The 17,052-nt window shown below is 39.9% G+C and overlaps 1 protein-coding gene across 1 annotated transcript; it reads right to left on the bottom strand.

Moving 5' to 3' along the window:
- Positions 1 to 3,046: 3,046 nt before the first annotated feature.
- Positions 3,047 to 15,944, bottom strand: LOC109621925 (G protein alpha i subunit). The gene is made up of 5 exons (XM_062843525.1): positions 15,730 to 15,944; positions 7,018 to 7,304; positions 6,845 to 6,939; positions 5,986 to 6,174; positions 3,047 to 5,921 (listed from the first exon to the last, which is right to left on the bottom strand). Exons 1-5 carry the CDS (start codon positions 15,874 to 15,876, stop codon positions 5,731 to 5,733), a joined length of 909 nt encoding a protein of 302 aa, XP_062699509.1. The 5' UTR covers positions 15,877 to 15,944; the 3' UTR covers positions 3,047 to 5,730.
- Between the last annotated feature and the right edge of the window lie 1,108 nt (positions 15,945 to 17,052).

Here is a 17,052-nt window from a genome sequence, read left to right as displayed (position 1 = left end):
GTTGGATTTTATTTATTAAGATTGAAAGGCCACTTGCACTTGACGACATGACGGGGGGTTGCATGTTATCGTATGATTTGAAAGGAATAAATTGATTTGGGCAGATATGTGTATCCCCAACCTGACTGAGACTCAGTCAATTATATCCAACAAAACTCAAAATAACTGATTTATTTGACAGAAAACTATATAATTATAACAAATTACATAGAATCACACAGAAGTGGTTTCAAACTTGTCCAAAAAACCTCAGCGTCCTCGAAAAGAATTAGGAATTGTGTATGCTTATAAGCATATCCAGGCCCATTCGATTAATCATCCGTTTTGGCGTATGGAAATGCTGAAATTCAGAAGTGAGCGTTCAGTGCAAATTAGTGAAAGAAATTGGGTCGCTAACTTACGGTTGATTCAGCTGCAATAGGGCACTGCATGAAATTCTTTCCCTCTCTTTCACTCTTACAGACATTTTGTAAACAACAAGGCCAAGAAACGTCAAAATCCCATACAAAATCAAAACAATGCAGTGCCCTATAGCCGGAAAAATAATAGCCCTGTTCAACGACGCAGGTTGAACTTGCTCGAAGTTGCTGCATCTTGCTCTTACCCATCTGTCATCATAGAGCGGGATGCAGCAACTTCGAGCAAGTTCAACCTACGTCGTTGAACAGGACTAATATCTACCGATTTCGTTCACCGTCTTCGCGAACACTGTCAAAAGTATTTCCACGTAACTGCCTCGGTTGCTGAGTTCAAAAAATGATTCTCTGATCGAAAGAGCTAAAGATTGTTGATGAAAAATCGATCCAAGAGCACTGAGATGGGATTCCATCTATGGATCCGTATCTTGCTCAGAAGATCGAAAGATGGGATCAAATGCAATGCCTGGTTGCCGCAGCTCTGGTAGATGGTATGATTACCTCTAAACGTTCGCACCATGGATCCTGTCCAACACACCTCCTGCAGCGCTACGATACCGAACCCGCGGTCCTTCAGTAGATCGGCGAGTATGCGGGTGCTCCCAATGAAGTTGAGAGATCGGCAGTTCAACGTACCGAGTTTCCAATCGAAAGTCCTTTTTGTTCGCTGGTGTTGTTGCCGTTGGTCTCGGTTCGTATTATTCTGTTGCTGATTTTCCGTTACAATGGTTTTTTACGGCTAGCTCGTAGGGTAGGGCCTGACACCAACCCCCTACTTTCCGGAGGACCATGATGCACAGTTGAGCCTAGAGTCCTTCCCTGACACTCGGACGTTGATAAGCCGCCCCTAACATGGGCATCAGACGCTATTGTGAGCCACTCCCCCTTCCCTGTCAGCCTACGACCCCACCGGGGTTGGTTACCCGATCTTCCCTAAGGCTGCTCGTAGTTTCTGGCCGATACGACGAGGAGGTAGGGATAGGAGTTGCTGGGCAGAGGCTCGTGGATGACAATGAAATCTGTATGGCGCAGCATACCCAGCCTTTACCTTGCCTTAATGGAAGCCTATCTATCTATACTATATGATAGAGTGCAACCATCTACTTATCTCTCCATTTGTGTTACCAGCTGATCAAGGTCTCCTGTCGGGTAAATGCAAAAAAAAATCGTCGAAGGCAATTTGAGACTCGTTAATATCGCCTTCGCTAGCGCGCACCTTAGCCAGAGAAACTTTCGACAACTTGGACTACGACGTTACAATCACTAAACTTGACAGATAAGGGCTTAGTGATAATTTCTTGTGCTGGTTCCGGTCGTATCCTGCGATCGTCAACTAATGGTATCTATAAAAGATTTCAGATCATAATGTTTCCACGCTTCTTCCAATGTTCCTCAAGGAAACAACTGCAGACTGGTGATCTTTCTACAGTATAAATAGAAATTTCAACTATGTCAATTTTCGAAGGACCCCGATTATCGTATGCCGACGATCTCAAAATTTCCTCAAGATCCGCACTCTTGCCGACTGCTAATTTGGATAGCTAAAATGAGTCTACGTCCTGCCCAGGCACCATGCTGACGATGGCTGAATGCGTCGAGCGTTCAGCCATGCCGTATTCTCAAGTCGACTAACTGTGCCGGTGTGGCCGTAAAGATACAGAACAATCTCCGAGAAGTGAAACAGAATATAAATATTTAGAAATAAATCAATATATAAAATTATTACATGACGTTGTCCGGGAAAGAGTAAGAGTGATTCCTAAAAAATCTTTGGAGGGATTGACTATTGAAGAATTCGTTCGGTGAATTTTTTGACCAACCTCTACAACAGTTCTTGCAAGAACCGCTGAAAAAATATAGAAGGACCTCCCACAGAAAATTAAAAAAAAAATCGTGGAGGAATTCTTAAATCTTCCGAGGTATCCCTTGAAGGATTTCTGAAGGGTCTTTGTAAAACATTTCGGTAGGGTCAATGGAGTATTCGCTAGACAAATTCTTAGAGAAACACCTGAAGGAATCTCTGAAGCAATTTCAGGAACTTCCAGGATCCCTGGAACAATTTCCTAAAGCAATTTTTGAAAGAAGCCCGGAAAAACAATTATGTGGAAACCTTGAATATTTTTGGAGTAATATTGGGAGTATTTCTTGAAATCAAAGTTTTCTGAAAATTTTCATTTTCTATGAGTACAATCATCGTGAATTTTGAAAATTCTGAACTGAGGGGTCAAAATAAAACACACCGACATCCGTATGAATTTGTGCAGACGCAGAGGTATGTTCGGTCTGCTGTGGTTACAAACGATTGTAATTATCACTTATGTAAAATCTCGTCAATACAGATAAAAAAAAAACTTATGTATTTCCCCTTACCCACATTGACCTGCAACTTGACGTGGCAGGCGCCATTGTGTCCTAAAATAGAAGATCATCAACACTCACACACTGAAGATGCCTGCTTAGTCCCTGGCAGATATCTCATAGGTTCCTTGTGTGTGTCGCTGGTCTGGCGATACTGCAGTAGCATCCACGGGCGGTCAATGAAGCTCAAGCTCAAGCTGTAGTATGAAGGGTAATAGGGATCTTCGAAAGATGGATTTTTCTCAACCAATCACCTGTTCACGCACTCTCAGTTGATTTTCAAGTATATATATTTCTTATCAAAACATTATTTCCTGCCTGTTTTATTTTAGTTCGTCAGTAGTGTCAGCAGTGTATCAGTGTTATACAATGGTGTACGGAAAACAATGGATTCCACATTCACGGGCGGAGTCGGGTGGAGTCGGGGGTTTGATAAATAAGAAACCTTCGTCCAAAATATATGTACGATCTTTTTTCTTTCCTGTCAGTTTATCAGAACTGTTTGCGCATGCATTTGTCTCGTTGCGTTATTTTGATGGTTTATATTTTTGCATCGTGGATTCCTTTTCCGACTATTCCGCGTGTACTCTGTTGTTAGGGTCATCATCGGTTTATAATACGTATAAGCGAAAAAACATCTATAAAATACACACAGTTTTGCGCTCTAACGAGGAGTTTAGTTTATCATCAACGGTAAATTCTTGTTTTATGCGTTCTTCATTGTGCTTCTTCTTGTATTTAACGTTTTGTGTCATATTTTTTTAGTTACCCTGGAATTAGTCGATTCTTCTTGTCAGGTGGATTTTGTTTCGATTTGTTCGTTTTTTTTTGTGCTTAGTATTTTTTTGAGATACAGAAAGGAGTGTTGTTTGAAAGATAAGGAAGATTTTGTTTTCTAATATATAAAAAATATGTATACATGGTAGGTACGAACAGGTAGTACAAAATAATTTATCATTTTTGTTTCAAGTGGATATATTAGTTTTATACAGCAGTAGTTCCATGTATTTAGGTGAACATTTATGTTAGACAAATTTAACACCAGGTTCAGACGGTACTTCTTATAAAAGGTAAGTATCTGTTTAGTGTAGGTCTGCTTTATAGTTTTTATTAGTTTTCATTCCAAATTCATCAAAGAGCATAGTTGAGTTGCATCAAAATATTTGTTTCTCTAAATAGTAATTGTCGTCGTTGTTTCTGTAACTATCACCAAAATAGGGACACATCTCTATTCTGCAGTATGCGGAAAAAAACTATCGATAACGGAACGCCTTTGCTTCATGGGTGATGGGAGTTTTCAGTCTTAGAGAGAGGATTCGTTACCTGTGAATTTTAAGAGGAAGTATTCATTCGGCTGTTTTTACCAACAGTTAAGGGCAACTCAACCAGTGGTCTCCCAAGCAACACACATGTTATAATAGAGTTACGACAGCGCAAGTTTTGGTTGTATAGAAGTTTATTTTACGTAATTCTAACATTGTGTTGAAATAACGTAAAATAAACTTCTATACAACCAAAACTTGCGCTGTCGTAACTTTTATATAACATGTGTGTTACTTGGGCTATTCACTCGATTTGATCTCAGTTTTTTTCTCTAAAGCGTTATACATTTTCTAAAACCGGCATACGTTTCTGTCCTCTTCTGTATTAGGATCGTTATGTGAACTTCCTGTAACCATTTTGACAGTTTTGTTATTTCAATTTCAAAAGTTTGAACCGGGATATTAATCCGTGTCGTGTAAGTTTTCAATCGTGTAGATTGATCCATTATGAGCCTGTTTTTTTGGGAGAAAATTGGTGTCAAAAGGTGTCCTATTTCATTTCAGACTACAAAATTTTAGTTGAGAACTGAAGATTTCGTCTTAAATAAAATGCACGGTTCTAAAAGTACAACGCCTCATCCAAAATAGCTCACTACTGGTGGAGTTACTCTAATAGTGGCAAGTTTATAGATATGATTGAAGTTTAGATTGTTTGCCGAAATGCTTTTTTTCTGGAATGAGAAATTTCGTTTCTAAAAAAAGAATGTCTAGTTTTAAAACTTAAACAGAGCAAAATGCTTTTGTTTTCTTTGACAGGAAGTCTAAATTCTATGTAAAATAATAAATAGCTACGCACAGTGGATATGATTTGTTCCATTTGAAAGCATTTTTCGTGCTCCTGAAACCGAAGTCCGAAAGTAAGGGTGAGGGCAATCGAACGTAGTATAGCTTGTATGGCGAGAGCCCTGTTTCCAATATACACATTCCTAAATTCGTCTCTGTCATCTTAGTTCATTGTTCTCTTAGATAACACCTAACAGTAAGGTATAAATAGTTTCTTATTCTCACTTAGTAGTTCCTAATGCAGATTTGCGCTTCGTTTGGGCGAGAAAAATCGATCATTTTGTTTGTTCTGATGTAGCTTTTCAACAATTACATTCACGTGTTTAGTTTGCTGCATTAACAAGGCGGACACAACCGGGGGTTATCCCCCTTTACTTAAACAACGCACAGCGAATTCCATATATTTCACTATTTAAATATAAAAATATATATATTTACTGCTTTTTTACTTTTTGTCAAGAACGATTCCCATCGATTTACAACCCTTTTATCTGCTTCTTATTCAGCTTCTCTTAATCATTTGCCAAAACTATGTTCTTATCTTCTTCTTTTTTTAAATAACTCGTTTCCGTGATTGTTAAATTAAGGTCCATACGTGTAAAACTATTTATTAACATAAGCGTGTTTCCGTTCACGATCGCCCCAAGGCCAGTTTGATTTTACTCATCTTTCGGTAAAAAACTTTCTCTTCGTTCACAATCGATATCAACAGGGACACCCTTTGCTCTGTTTCTTTCTTACTGCTGCCCCTAGATTCGAGCTCGCGTTATTTCTCCAGTGTATAATAGTCGACAGACGACGCGACGGCGGACGAATACAGAGAGCGGACGACAGAGTCACAACACACCTCCTTAAAACAGTCCGCAGTCCTTGAGGTTGTTCTTGATGATCACGTCCGAGACGGCGTCGAACACGAACTGGATGTTGCTGGTGTCGGTGGCGCACGTCAGGTGGGTGTAGATCTCCTTCTGGTCTTTCCGCTTGTTGAGGTTCTCGAACTTCATCCGGATGTAGCTGGACGCTTCCTCGTACGTGTTGGAACCTGGGAACGATCGTAGATTTCTGTTACAAACGTCCACTGCCCGAGAATCCCCAAGTGAACTTACCGGTATACTCTGGGAAGCAGATGACGAGCGGCGATCGGGTGATCTTCTCCTCGAACAGGTCCTTCTTGTTCAGGAACAGGATGATGGACGTATCGACGAACCACTTTGAGTTGCATATCGAGTCGAACAGTTTCATCGATTCGATCATTCGGTTCATTTCTTCGTCCTCCGCCAGCACCAGGTCGTACCCTGAAAAAAATCAAGCGATCGGTTAGCTCGGTGGTTGTTCTTCACGTCCTCCACGACTCCAGGAACTTAAAACTCAAATTGCTGCCATTTTACTGTGGTATTACCAGCAATCTACAAACAAGTCATGATTGATACATTGAAACTAAAAGCTTCCATTCTGCTTCCTGTTTCAGGGTAGTAATCCTGATTCTGATAATCTATAAATTTCTGTAAAATCTGTAACAATTGCATCAAAAAATTACAGATTCGAGTTTTGTTACGGTCGCCATGTAATGCTAATTTTGATAGGGTATGTGTGCCATCAGTAATGTCACGCTCCCCCGTGTTCATCCTATTCGAAAACAAGCGATTACGGCACCGATTGATTCCGGTCTTTTTGTTTTCATTGGTGCTTAATTCTAACAAAAAATACAAAAATAAGACAAACAACGCTTCAATCCTTTGTTTTTCGTAGGATGAACATGAGAGCCATATGCTTAATAAGGGAACCAATACCCTATTTTTTCAAAAGCGGAAATTTTTCTAAGCGTATCACAATTTTATTGCCCTCCAATATATTTGTTTTGATAGTCACATTAATAAAACAGTTTTGAGTTCTGTCACGGTCGCCATGTAATGTTGAAGTGTTACCATCTTCAATTTTGATAACTTTTCAAAACAGCAGACTTACCGGACAACGCCACGCAGAAAATAATTGCCGTTACACCTTCGAAGCAGTGTATCCATTTCTTTCGCTCCGACCGCTGGCCGCCCACGTCGAACATTCTGCGGAAGGAACAAAGATAGAATATTAGAACTCCGATGTTCATTATTACAAATCAAACCTTCTCCCTCGAAACTCACTTGAAGTGTATACCCTTAAAGCTAAAGTGCGTTTCGACGATGCCGGTCGTTTTGACCCGCGTCCGGAGCACGTCCTGTTGGGTGGGGATGTAGTTGGGCTGCGAGATCCTATCCAGCGAGTTCAGATAGTACGCGGCGGAGTCGTTCAGTTGGTATTCCCGTGACCGGGAGAAGCACTGCTGTACGCCCGGATCTGTCCAGAGTTTTTTCATGAGTGACACCAGTTCCGGGGTCAGCTCGCCTTCTTCGGTGGCGGACGCGTATGTGAAGAACTGGCGGGCGATGTCCTGGAAAGAGGGAGAGAGGAAGGCATTGTTGGGTTAGTTTAAGTGGGGCAATATTATTGATAAGATTCCGGCCAAATTTTCAAGTTTCTTTTGGAATATAAGGCTTTCAAAAAAAAAAAAAAAAAATGTGTAAGTTTGTATACTAGACCATCTTCACGTATAAAGAGGGGAATTTCTACATTCAATTAGGTATTTCGAATATAAATTCTGTAGTATCGAATTGCCCAGACGAACAGCGAACAGATATAAAGCAAGGCCATTTTGAATGCGCTAAGTTTGATTACATATCTCTGCCATTTTTATCCGTTATATGAATGACATCCAATCGCATTCGATCAGATCAAAATTTTGTACTTTTAAGATCCCATTTGAATTTCCAAATAAGGCTGCAAGAAGGTGAGCCGACAACCTGAAAGAAGCGTCCAAATTTAAAATAGACTCGCATACAAAAAGCGTTTTTCAAGATAAAAGTAGCCTATTTCTGCTACAATTCTACAATTTTTAAGAATGCCGTGAATTGGTGAATGAGTGAATTGATTCCTACTTATCGATTCACTCACTTGTCTCAGGAAAGATTGTAACGAAAAACGACATTTTCTTAAATTGCACAACCAAAAACAAAGCCAACACTTTTAGATTAAACCCAGTTTGCGAGAAAGGTAGTTCTTGAACAAGTTAGTGTGTTGCTGAATGAGTTTTTCAGTGAGTGAGATGAAATATTGAGTAGATGAGTTGGTGAGTCTGTATGTTAGTGAGTTGAAAAATGTGTGAGTTGGCGCGTGAATTGGTGAGTGAGTTAATTGATGTTTCAGTGAATTGGTAAATGAGAGTTGTTTAATAAATAATTTGAAAAGTGAATGAGGTAATGGTGTGTGAATAAATAAATTAGTGAGCATCCAGGGGAGTGAATTTAAGCTTTAAACGAGTAAATGTGTAAATTGAAAAGCGAGTGAAGAGATACGCGTGATATGTATGTTGTAAGTTATTGTTAAATTCGGTGACTAAATGAATTCATGCAAAAGTGAGTGTGAACAGGTTGATGAGTACATAAGTGAGTCGATGAGTGTGTTTTTGAATCAGTGTGCTAGTGAGTTGGTGGTAAGCTGATGAATGTGTGAATATGACACTTAGTTACTAGATGAGTAAATAAATAAATTTTGTATAGTGAGCTTGTGATTAATGGATTGGCAAGTAGGTGTGTTGGTAAGTGAGGGGGTTCAAAAGTGGGTGAGTTGGCAAATAGATCATGACGTAAGTGAGCGGAAAGCTGTGAACAAGGATGGGAACACTCACTTGCAAAGAGTTACACTCACTTGCAGTTTTCTCAGCTCAGAAGCGTGCAATCCAAAAACGATGTATGGACGACTTTTGCCTGGTGATTTTGTCTAAAACTTTGCCGAATAGAGTAGGGGTCGTACGCGTATACCTAAGTCGAGAGGGAGCTGCAAAGGCAACTCTCCACGAGGTGAATGTAAATTACACTCACCTCGTGGAAAGTCGCTTTCACAGCTCTGTCATGACTTTGGAATTCGTTTGCGACCCCTACTCTATTTCGCAAAGTTTTAGTCAAAACCACAAGGCAAAAGTCGTCCATACATCGTTTCTCGATTGCACGCTTCTGAGCTTAGAAAATAGGAAGTGAGTGTTACTCTTTGCAAGTGAGTGTTCCCATCCCTGGCTGTGAACATTCTAATTCACATGTAAGAGAAGTTAGCTTACTACATTCCAAATAAAGCCAGTTACCAAAAAAAATGAAATACATAATGTGTAATACAACGTGGTAAAATATCTCAACCTACTGCTCCATCTCAATGACTACACCAGCCAGGGACCAAAGGGGTACTGTTCTTTACGAAACCAGTAGTGAAGCAGCGCAGCATGAAACTCCAATGTACTGAGAAATGTTGACACTTGACAGTTTGGATCCCATGCGTTTGAACCATTTAAAGGATGTCTTCATGCCAACGATCACAATGTTGTCATTGCCAGCAATTGGTGTCAGAGCGTTTGAACGGATGGAAACCACACAGTCAACCGATCTAAGCAGGCATTGTTTTTATGCTGTACCATTTCATTCCTGTCCTGTGGGTTTCATTACCATGTTACGGTATCTTCCACCTATAAATTGTACCCTCAAACTTTCTTTTAATGACAGTAGCCATCCTCTATCATTCACGCTCACACGCTTACTCACTAATTCACTCACTGACTCACACATTCACTCCCTTACTAACTTACTCGCTCACACGTTCACTCACTCACTCATTAAATTTGTAACACACTAACTCATTCATTCAGTCATTTCATCACACTTTCATTTACTAACAGGTTCACTCGGTCACTACTTCACTAACTCACTAGCTCAATTACTCATTTGATCATCTGCTCATTCTTTGATTAACTCAGTCACTAATCAATATTTCAACTCAGCGCATCACCCACTAACTCATTACATCACTCACTAACAGGCTCGGTCACTTACTAACACACGCACTTAGCAACTCACACTCTCATTAAATTAATAACTCACTACATCACTTACTAACTCATTACATCGCTCACTTACTAACTCACGCATTAAGCATCTCATCCACTCATTAAGTTACTCACTAACTCACTTTACCCACACATTCACTCACTAACAGACTCACTCACTCACTAATCCTCTAACTCACTAACTCCTCACTCGCTCACTCACTCATTTACTTTTCAGCTCACTAAATTTCTCACTAGCAGGGTTGGCAACCATCAGCTTCATCACTGACCAACGACGAAAAACTAAAAAAGTTCGTCAGCAAATAAAGCTCCGTCACTTGCATCATCATCAGCGACCGACAAAGAAACCACTGTAGGAACACGGATTCCCCAAAGATCCGAAAAGACCGTTGAAACTCGAACACGTGGTAGGCAAAAACACGCGGTGTGTATGAACGACACTTAGGGTATGGGCACTCTCCCGTTATTGGTGACAATAAGGCGCGGATGATGTGTTCTGTACGAGCGATATATTTGAACTGATTGTTTGATCTGAACAGAGATATTCTATTACTCTACAAGGGGGTATAGTGTGATTGCCGAACATTATGCTCACTAGCCGAATGATAGTGAGAGAAGAGAGAATCTAAATCGACTTATATCTAGGGTATGAGTGTGTAACAATGGGTGTATATAATATAGGAACTATATAAGAACTACGATCATGCCCCAACAACCACGACGAGGATGGACTGAAAATAAAACAGGGAGCTATAGTTTTCGTCATTCTCTTTTGTCTGCTTCTACAATGACGAAAACCGAACATGTAATCGTCACATGGCATCTGACTGCAGACAAAAGGTGAACCAGTCACGCTTTTTATTGATGATTTAGCTCTGTTGGTATGCTTGATGCGCTGCTAATCCGAAGGTTTTTGGTTCGATTCCGAATCAAGCGGGGTTTCTTTTTTGTATTTTTTTTCTGGTCAGCCATCCTCGTAATGCTGATTATTCGATCGTCTGTCCTGTTCGGTGCAAACACTTCCACGAAAATGCCGACAAAGACAAACGGCAAAACTTTTTCGTCGCCACTAGCAAACTGACTGACGATGTTTGAACGAAAATATTCAAGCGCTGCTGGTTCAGTGACGCAAACTTTTTATTATCTGTTGTCGTCAGCGATTCTTCTTCAGATCCGATGACTATTAACAACTCTGCTCACTAGCTCACTATATTTCTCACAATCTCATTTATTTACTCGCTAACACTTATTTACTCACTAACTAACTAATTCATTCATCTACTCACTAACAGACTCACTTGTTTATTAATGCACTCATTCACTCAAAAACAAGCTCACTTATTCACTACCTCACTAGCAAACTCAGTCATTAATCCATTACTTCACCTACAAGCTTACTAAATCACTCGCTTGCCTTTTAATTCAACAACCCACTTATCAAATTTCCTACTCACTAACTCTCAAACTCACGATCTCACCAACTCACCCATAAGCTCATTGACTTTCTAATTTACTTGCTCACTCATTTTCTTGCACTCACTCACTCATTCACTAAGTCATCAACTCACGCATTTACTCACTCCTCAAGTCATTAACTCAATCTTTTACCAACTTGTTCAACATTTTTGTGGGACTGATATGCGTAGAAATTTAGCTGACAGGACCACGTTTCTAGGCATAACAGTCTCACTAAGTAGTTTTCAGTAAAAAATACTATACCTATGTATACATTTTCGATTCAAAGTACCTCAGGCATGAAACTAAAATTCAATTTGTTACACCGCTTTGTCGAAAGAAAGCAAACACGTTTTTAAACTTTAATCGCGTTTTTCTCAGTTTCAAGTTTTTCAACATGTAGAGTACTGCACAACAGTGCCTTGTCCGATCCCTTCTTGGGCGTTGCTAGAGTGAGACAAGGCTTAACACTATGACCGCTACTGTTCCTCATCGTAATCGACGAGATCCTGGTAGGTGCGAGGAACCAAATCGTGGGTTGCTGTGGCAGCCCATTACCATAGAGCACCCAAATGACTTCGAACTGGCTGATGAGAGTGGCGTCTAGTAACCTCACTTTTTACCTGTTCAACGACCCTTAAACTTGCAAGACAGGCTTGGTGGTCTAGTGGCTACCGCTTCTGATTCTTATGCAGAAGGTCCTGGGTTCATTCTCTGGCCCATCCCTTTCCTTCTACTTTGTATCTTTCCATATACTTTCTCCTCCTCTCTACATATACGACATATATGTTCATTGCCATTGCTAGAACAGAAACGGGTTGAACATCCGTTTCGCTTCCATCCAAATTTCACAACACATTTTCAATCTATTATATAGCGCCTACGAGTTATGCAATCAAGCGAACGGTGTCGCATTATCTTCAGAGTAATCAACACACTAATCTTTCACCTTACACCTGGCACCACGCACCAATGTGTGAACCTTTTGCCCACCATATCCCACCAACACTCCGACATCCACATGAATTTGTGCAGGTGCAGAGGTATATTCGGTCTTCTGATGGTCCCTGATTGCAATCATCACTTCCTTCCCCTTCCCCACAATGACCTGCAGCCATTGTCGCCTAAAAATAAAAGATCATCAACATTCACACACTAAAGATGCCTGTTTAGTCCCCGGCAGATAACTCATTGGTTCCTTGTGTGAAAGTAGCTGGTCTGGCGATACTGGAGTAGCATCCACGCGCGGTCAATCAAGATCAAGCTCAAGTAAGATACAGGACAATAACGATTAACCTATTTTTTGGCAAATTTCTCGAGATTTCTTCATTGGTCGGATTTCCTGTATAGTTTCACCCCAAGATTCATTCAGATATTTTTCATGGATTCTTCCGGGGATTGCTTAGGAGATTCCTTTAGACATCTCTTCATTGATTTTTCCTGCGACTCCTTCAACATTCTTCTAGGTATTCCTTGTGGGATACATGAGAGGGATTCTCCATGCATTTTTTCAGAGATTTCGCTTGAGCAGAGTTGGTCGCTTGAGCGTGCGATCAAACCGAGCTCCCGACGCATAGTAAATAGACACCGGCAACACATACGGTGTCTAGATATGCGGAGTGAGAGAGTGAGTCTTGGTACTATAAACACAATTCTCTTAACAATTGCTCTCGCTTGTATAATTAGAAAGCACAACCGCGAGCGTGTTGAGAGGTTGGCATCTAAGCCGAAAGAGAGATGGAATTGTGAAAAGAGCAGTGTTCATGGTGTGGGCTTGGAGTCAGTTTGGCTTTCTATTTCTCAGAATCGTTACCTGTTCTGTGGCTTAGTTAGTTAAAGCGCCGGTCTAGCGAATACGGAGTCGTGGGTTGCATCCAGAACCCGTTTTTTTTTAATTACCGTAAAACGGGGTATCTTTGATAATGCGGGTAACTTTGATAGTTCGGCTGGCATTGTGTAATTTATCTTATAACTATGATTCCTTCAACCAGTTAAGAAAAAGGTAAATGTAAATCAATTCTATACATATGAAAGTTCATCTTAGACGTATTTTCATTAAAATCTAGTTTATATACAACTTTTTGGACAAAAAATAAAAATTGTTGATATTTTTGTCATTTATCAACCCCTTCAAACAATCTGCTATACGACTTCGTTACAACTATTTTTTCAATGAATGGACTCTTATTCTCGATAGATTCATCATAGTAGATTGTGTGAAGTGTGTTTTTACGAATTGGAAGCAGTTTTGTAAATTGGGATATTAATCTCCATACATTGATAAACGCCTAAAAGTATGCAATGCCCTTGTAATTTCATGTAGATAAATCTGTGTTGTTCAAAATTTGTTAATAAAACATTAAAAAAAACTACCCAAAAGAAGAAGACTAACCATGGATAGCATGTAATCATATGTTAATGTACCGTTAAGCATTCATTATTACGAAGATAATGATTTTTGATAGCTAAATTTATTGTGTTTTGCACTCAATACTCCACAAACTCATTTTTATATGTAGAATTTAGTAAAAAATCAATGTTTTGATATAAAAAATCTATGTAATATATTCCACAAGCCTTCTCTAATCATATTCATACTCCTAAGATATAAATCTGTGATTATTTTTTTAGATTTGATGTGTTTTTAGGGCATTATCAAAGTTACCCCAAAATGAAAATCTGATTTTCGGTTTTATGAAAAACTAAAAGTTATCCAAAATATTTCAGATGGTCGAATCTTTTAATTGCAATTGATAACTGATGCCCCAGTACTTGTTTTAAAAATATAAAACTAGGGGAAATACTGTTACATGTAAAAATATTGAGAAAATTCGCTGAAAAACTATCAAAGTTACCCCATTTTACGGTACAATTTTATCTCTCATTTTGCCAATTAAGCAACATTCTGTGTCTTATAATTTTCAAGTTTTTCCTAGTTCCTTCAGGGAATTACTCCGAAATTTCTTCATGCATTATTTCCGGGTTCTCTACAGGGATTTTTCTTACGATTCCTTCACGATTTTGTCAATGATTTCTCCATGAATTCTTTATGGAATTTTTTAGCAAATCCTCCTGAGATTCCGTCATTGATTTCTAGTGGGTTTGCTTTAGGAATTCCTTCCGGAATTGTTAGAGAGAATTTGCCGGGTTTTGTTCAGAACTATTTATCTACATTCCATCAGAACCTCTTTTCGGGATTCCTTCTTTGATTCCTCTGAGGTTCCTTTAGGGATTCCTTCCTGGACTATTTCACGAATTATTCCTGAGATTGCCTCGGGGATTTATTCATGTTTTTTTTTTTGGGCTTTCTTACGGGATTCATTTTGGTATTCTTTCTCCCGCGATTCCTTTAGAAATTCCTTCTGGAATTACATCAATTATTTCTTTATTGTTTTATCCCAGGTTATCTTTAGATATTCATACAGAGATTCATTCAAAGATTCTTTCAAAGAATCTTCCCGGGATTCCTTCTGAGTTTTCTTCGATTGATTGATTCACTTTATTTATGAGATTTTCAGCCGTTGGCTTTTTCTTTGATGATTTCTCCCGGGACTCCTTCCAGTATTCTTGTAGGTAAATTCATTTAGGGATTCCTATGGGGTTTCCAGAGGATTATTGTCAGGGATTTCTACTGAATCTTCTTCCTGGGTTCTTTCCGGATTTACTTTAGCAGTTTGGAGAGGTCATATATGTCCACGGTGACGAAACCGAGCAAAACACACGTGTCTGAGGCCAGCAAGGCTACGGCAGTATCTAAGATTTCTTCAGATACTCCTTCCAGGATTCCTTCCGAGATTTTTCCGAGATTTCCGAGATTCCTCCTTTCAGAGATTCTTCCTGGGTTCTCCCAGAGATCTCTCCCGTGATTCTTTAAGGAAGTCTTTTTATGATTGATTCAGGGATTACTCTAAGATTCGTTTAGGGCTTAGGCTCTCAAGCTTTCAGGTGCGCGACTCCCTTTTGCCAGCAGACGTACTAGCGACCCACCATAGAAATTCCTCATTTGTTGTCTGTTACTGTAAAATATTCTACTGTCCCTCGCGACCCCCTGGATGAAGGCCGGCGATCCCCCTTTGGGGGGGGGGGGCGGTGGTCGCGACCCACAGTTTGGGAAACCATGGTTTAGGGATTCCATCATTGATATCTGTTTGAATTTTTCCAGAGTTATCCCCGGGGTCGCTTTCATGAACTTCTCTCGGCTTCGTAGATTCCTTCAGCAATTACATCCAGGACTTCTTCGTTAAGTCCCCCCGAGATTTCTTTAGGAATTGTCCCGGGGTATCTTACGGCATTTTTTCAGAGTTTCCTTAAGAGATATCTCCCGTGATTCCTCTGTTGATTCTTCACTTTGAAGATTTTGCCCAGGATTTGTTCGGGGAATTCTTCTGAAATTCTTTTAATTATTTCCTCAAGAATCGTATTGGAAATTGATAACAAATTTATTACCTAGAATACCGATTTAGGTTTAACTTACTGTTTTGCTCGGATCGGCAAAGTCGATCCTCAGCTGGCCCATCGCCCGTATGATGGCCATCAGGCTCTGGATTGTGTTGCTGTAGACGACCGGCCGGTACTGTTCGCATTCTTCCTGTGAGTAACCCGTCTCGTGGATGATTTTCATCTGTTTGACGATTGTGGATTTGCCGGACTCGCCCGCTCCTAAAAATAGAACCGAGAAGAGGTGGGAATAAATTTTTCTGTGTGTTTCCGATTTGGATGATGATTGATAAATGGAATTGAAACGATTTATAGTCAACCGGAGGTTTAATAGCATTTTTGATTCTTTGTATGCAGTCCAACTGTTCAACTGTCCAAACTGTTATCGAAGTTTGCTATTAGGATAGGATGCATTCTTCATCACAGAACATCGTTTGATAGATGTCAATTATTCACATGCGACAAGAGTGAAACTAAAGGTCAGAAGCGTCAGCTTTCCCACTAACTTAACTAATAAATACTTAATAAAATAATGTCGAAAATATATGGAAGATACTCCAAGGTTTTAAGATAAAGGAAGTGAAGATTCTTCTTCTTCTAGGGCCCATATAGCCGAGGCGGTAAACGCACGGGTATTCAGCAAGACCATGCTGAGGGTGACGGGTTCGATTCCCGGTCGGTCCAGGATCTTTTCGTAAAGGAAATTTCCTTGACTTCCTTGGGCATAGAGTATCTTCGTGCCTGCCACACGATATACACATGCAAAATGGTCATTGGCAGAGGAAGCTCTCAGTTAATAACTGTGGAAGTGCTCATAGAACACACAGCTGAGAAGCAGGCTTTGTCCCAGTGAGGACGTTACGCCAAGAAGAAGAAGAAGTGAAGATTCTTAAGAAGTATGTGAAATCATTTTTCGAAATTTATTTCGAGAAACTTCTTGAACACATTCATTCATGTAGTCAAATGTCTCTGGCTTGTTTTGGAATGCTGAACACCAGATAAATTTCTAGGGAAATTTGCTGACGAATGCTTAGACGATTTCTGAGAGTTGATTATGTTGTAGATTCGAAATAATCTCTAGACCTGTCTCGTCGTATATTTTTGCATGTGCTTGTTTCTTGCTTTACGTTGTCATTAAAAAGTCGTCTAATGTCTTTTTTATTTCACATCAAAATACGGAATTAATTTCCGAGCAATCTTCACCAATTGCCCATTAAACCCCTATCTAAATCAAACGCAATGAGAAACGGAAGCGCTCAGCGAAAATATTCGCACCGCACACCCAGAGGGCACAGATGTCACACACAATCAGCGGACGACGCCGATGACGACGTCATCCATCCACCAGTAGGTAGTGATC

The sequence above is a fragment of the Aedes albopictus genome, unplaced genomic scaffold (assembly GCF_035046485.1).
Source record: "Aedes albopictus strain Foshan unplaced genomic scaffold, AalbF5 HiC_scaffold_293, whole genome shotgun sequence".
Lineage (NCBI taxonomy): Eukaryota > Metazoa > Arthropoda > Insecta > Diptera > Culicidae > Aedes > Aedes albopictus.
Note: the sequence above shows the minus strand (reverse complement) of the source record. Positions and strands in the feature narration are given on the sequence as shown.

Excerpts from the sequence above, each read along its gene's own strand:
- LOC109621925 (XM_062843525.1), bottom strand. The coding sequence starts at position 15,876 with ATGAAAATCATCCACGAGACGGGTTACTCACAGGAAGAATGCGAACAG. Across the intron at positions 7,305-15,729 it reads TTGCCGATCCGAGCAAAACA|GACATCGCCCGCCAGTTCTT; the intron begins GTAAGTTAAACC and ends CCCTCTTTCCAG. Across the intron at positions 6,175-6,844 it reads TTTCTGCGTGGCGTTGTCCG|GGTACGACCTGGTGCTGGCG; the intron begins GTAAGTCTGCTG and ends GATTTTTTTCAG.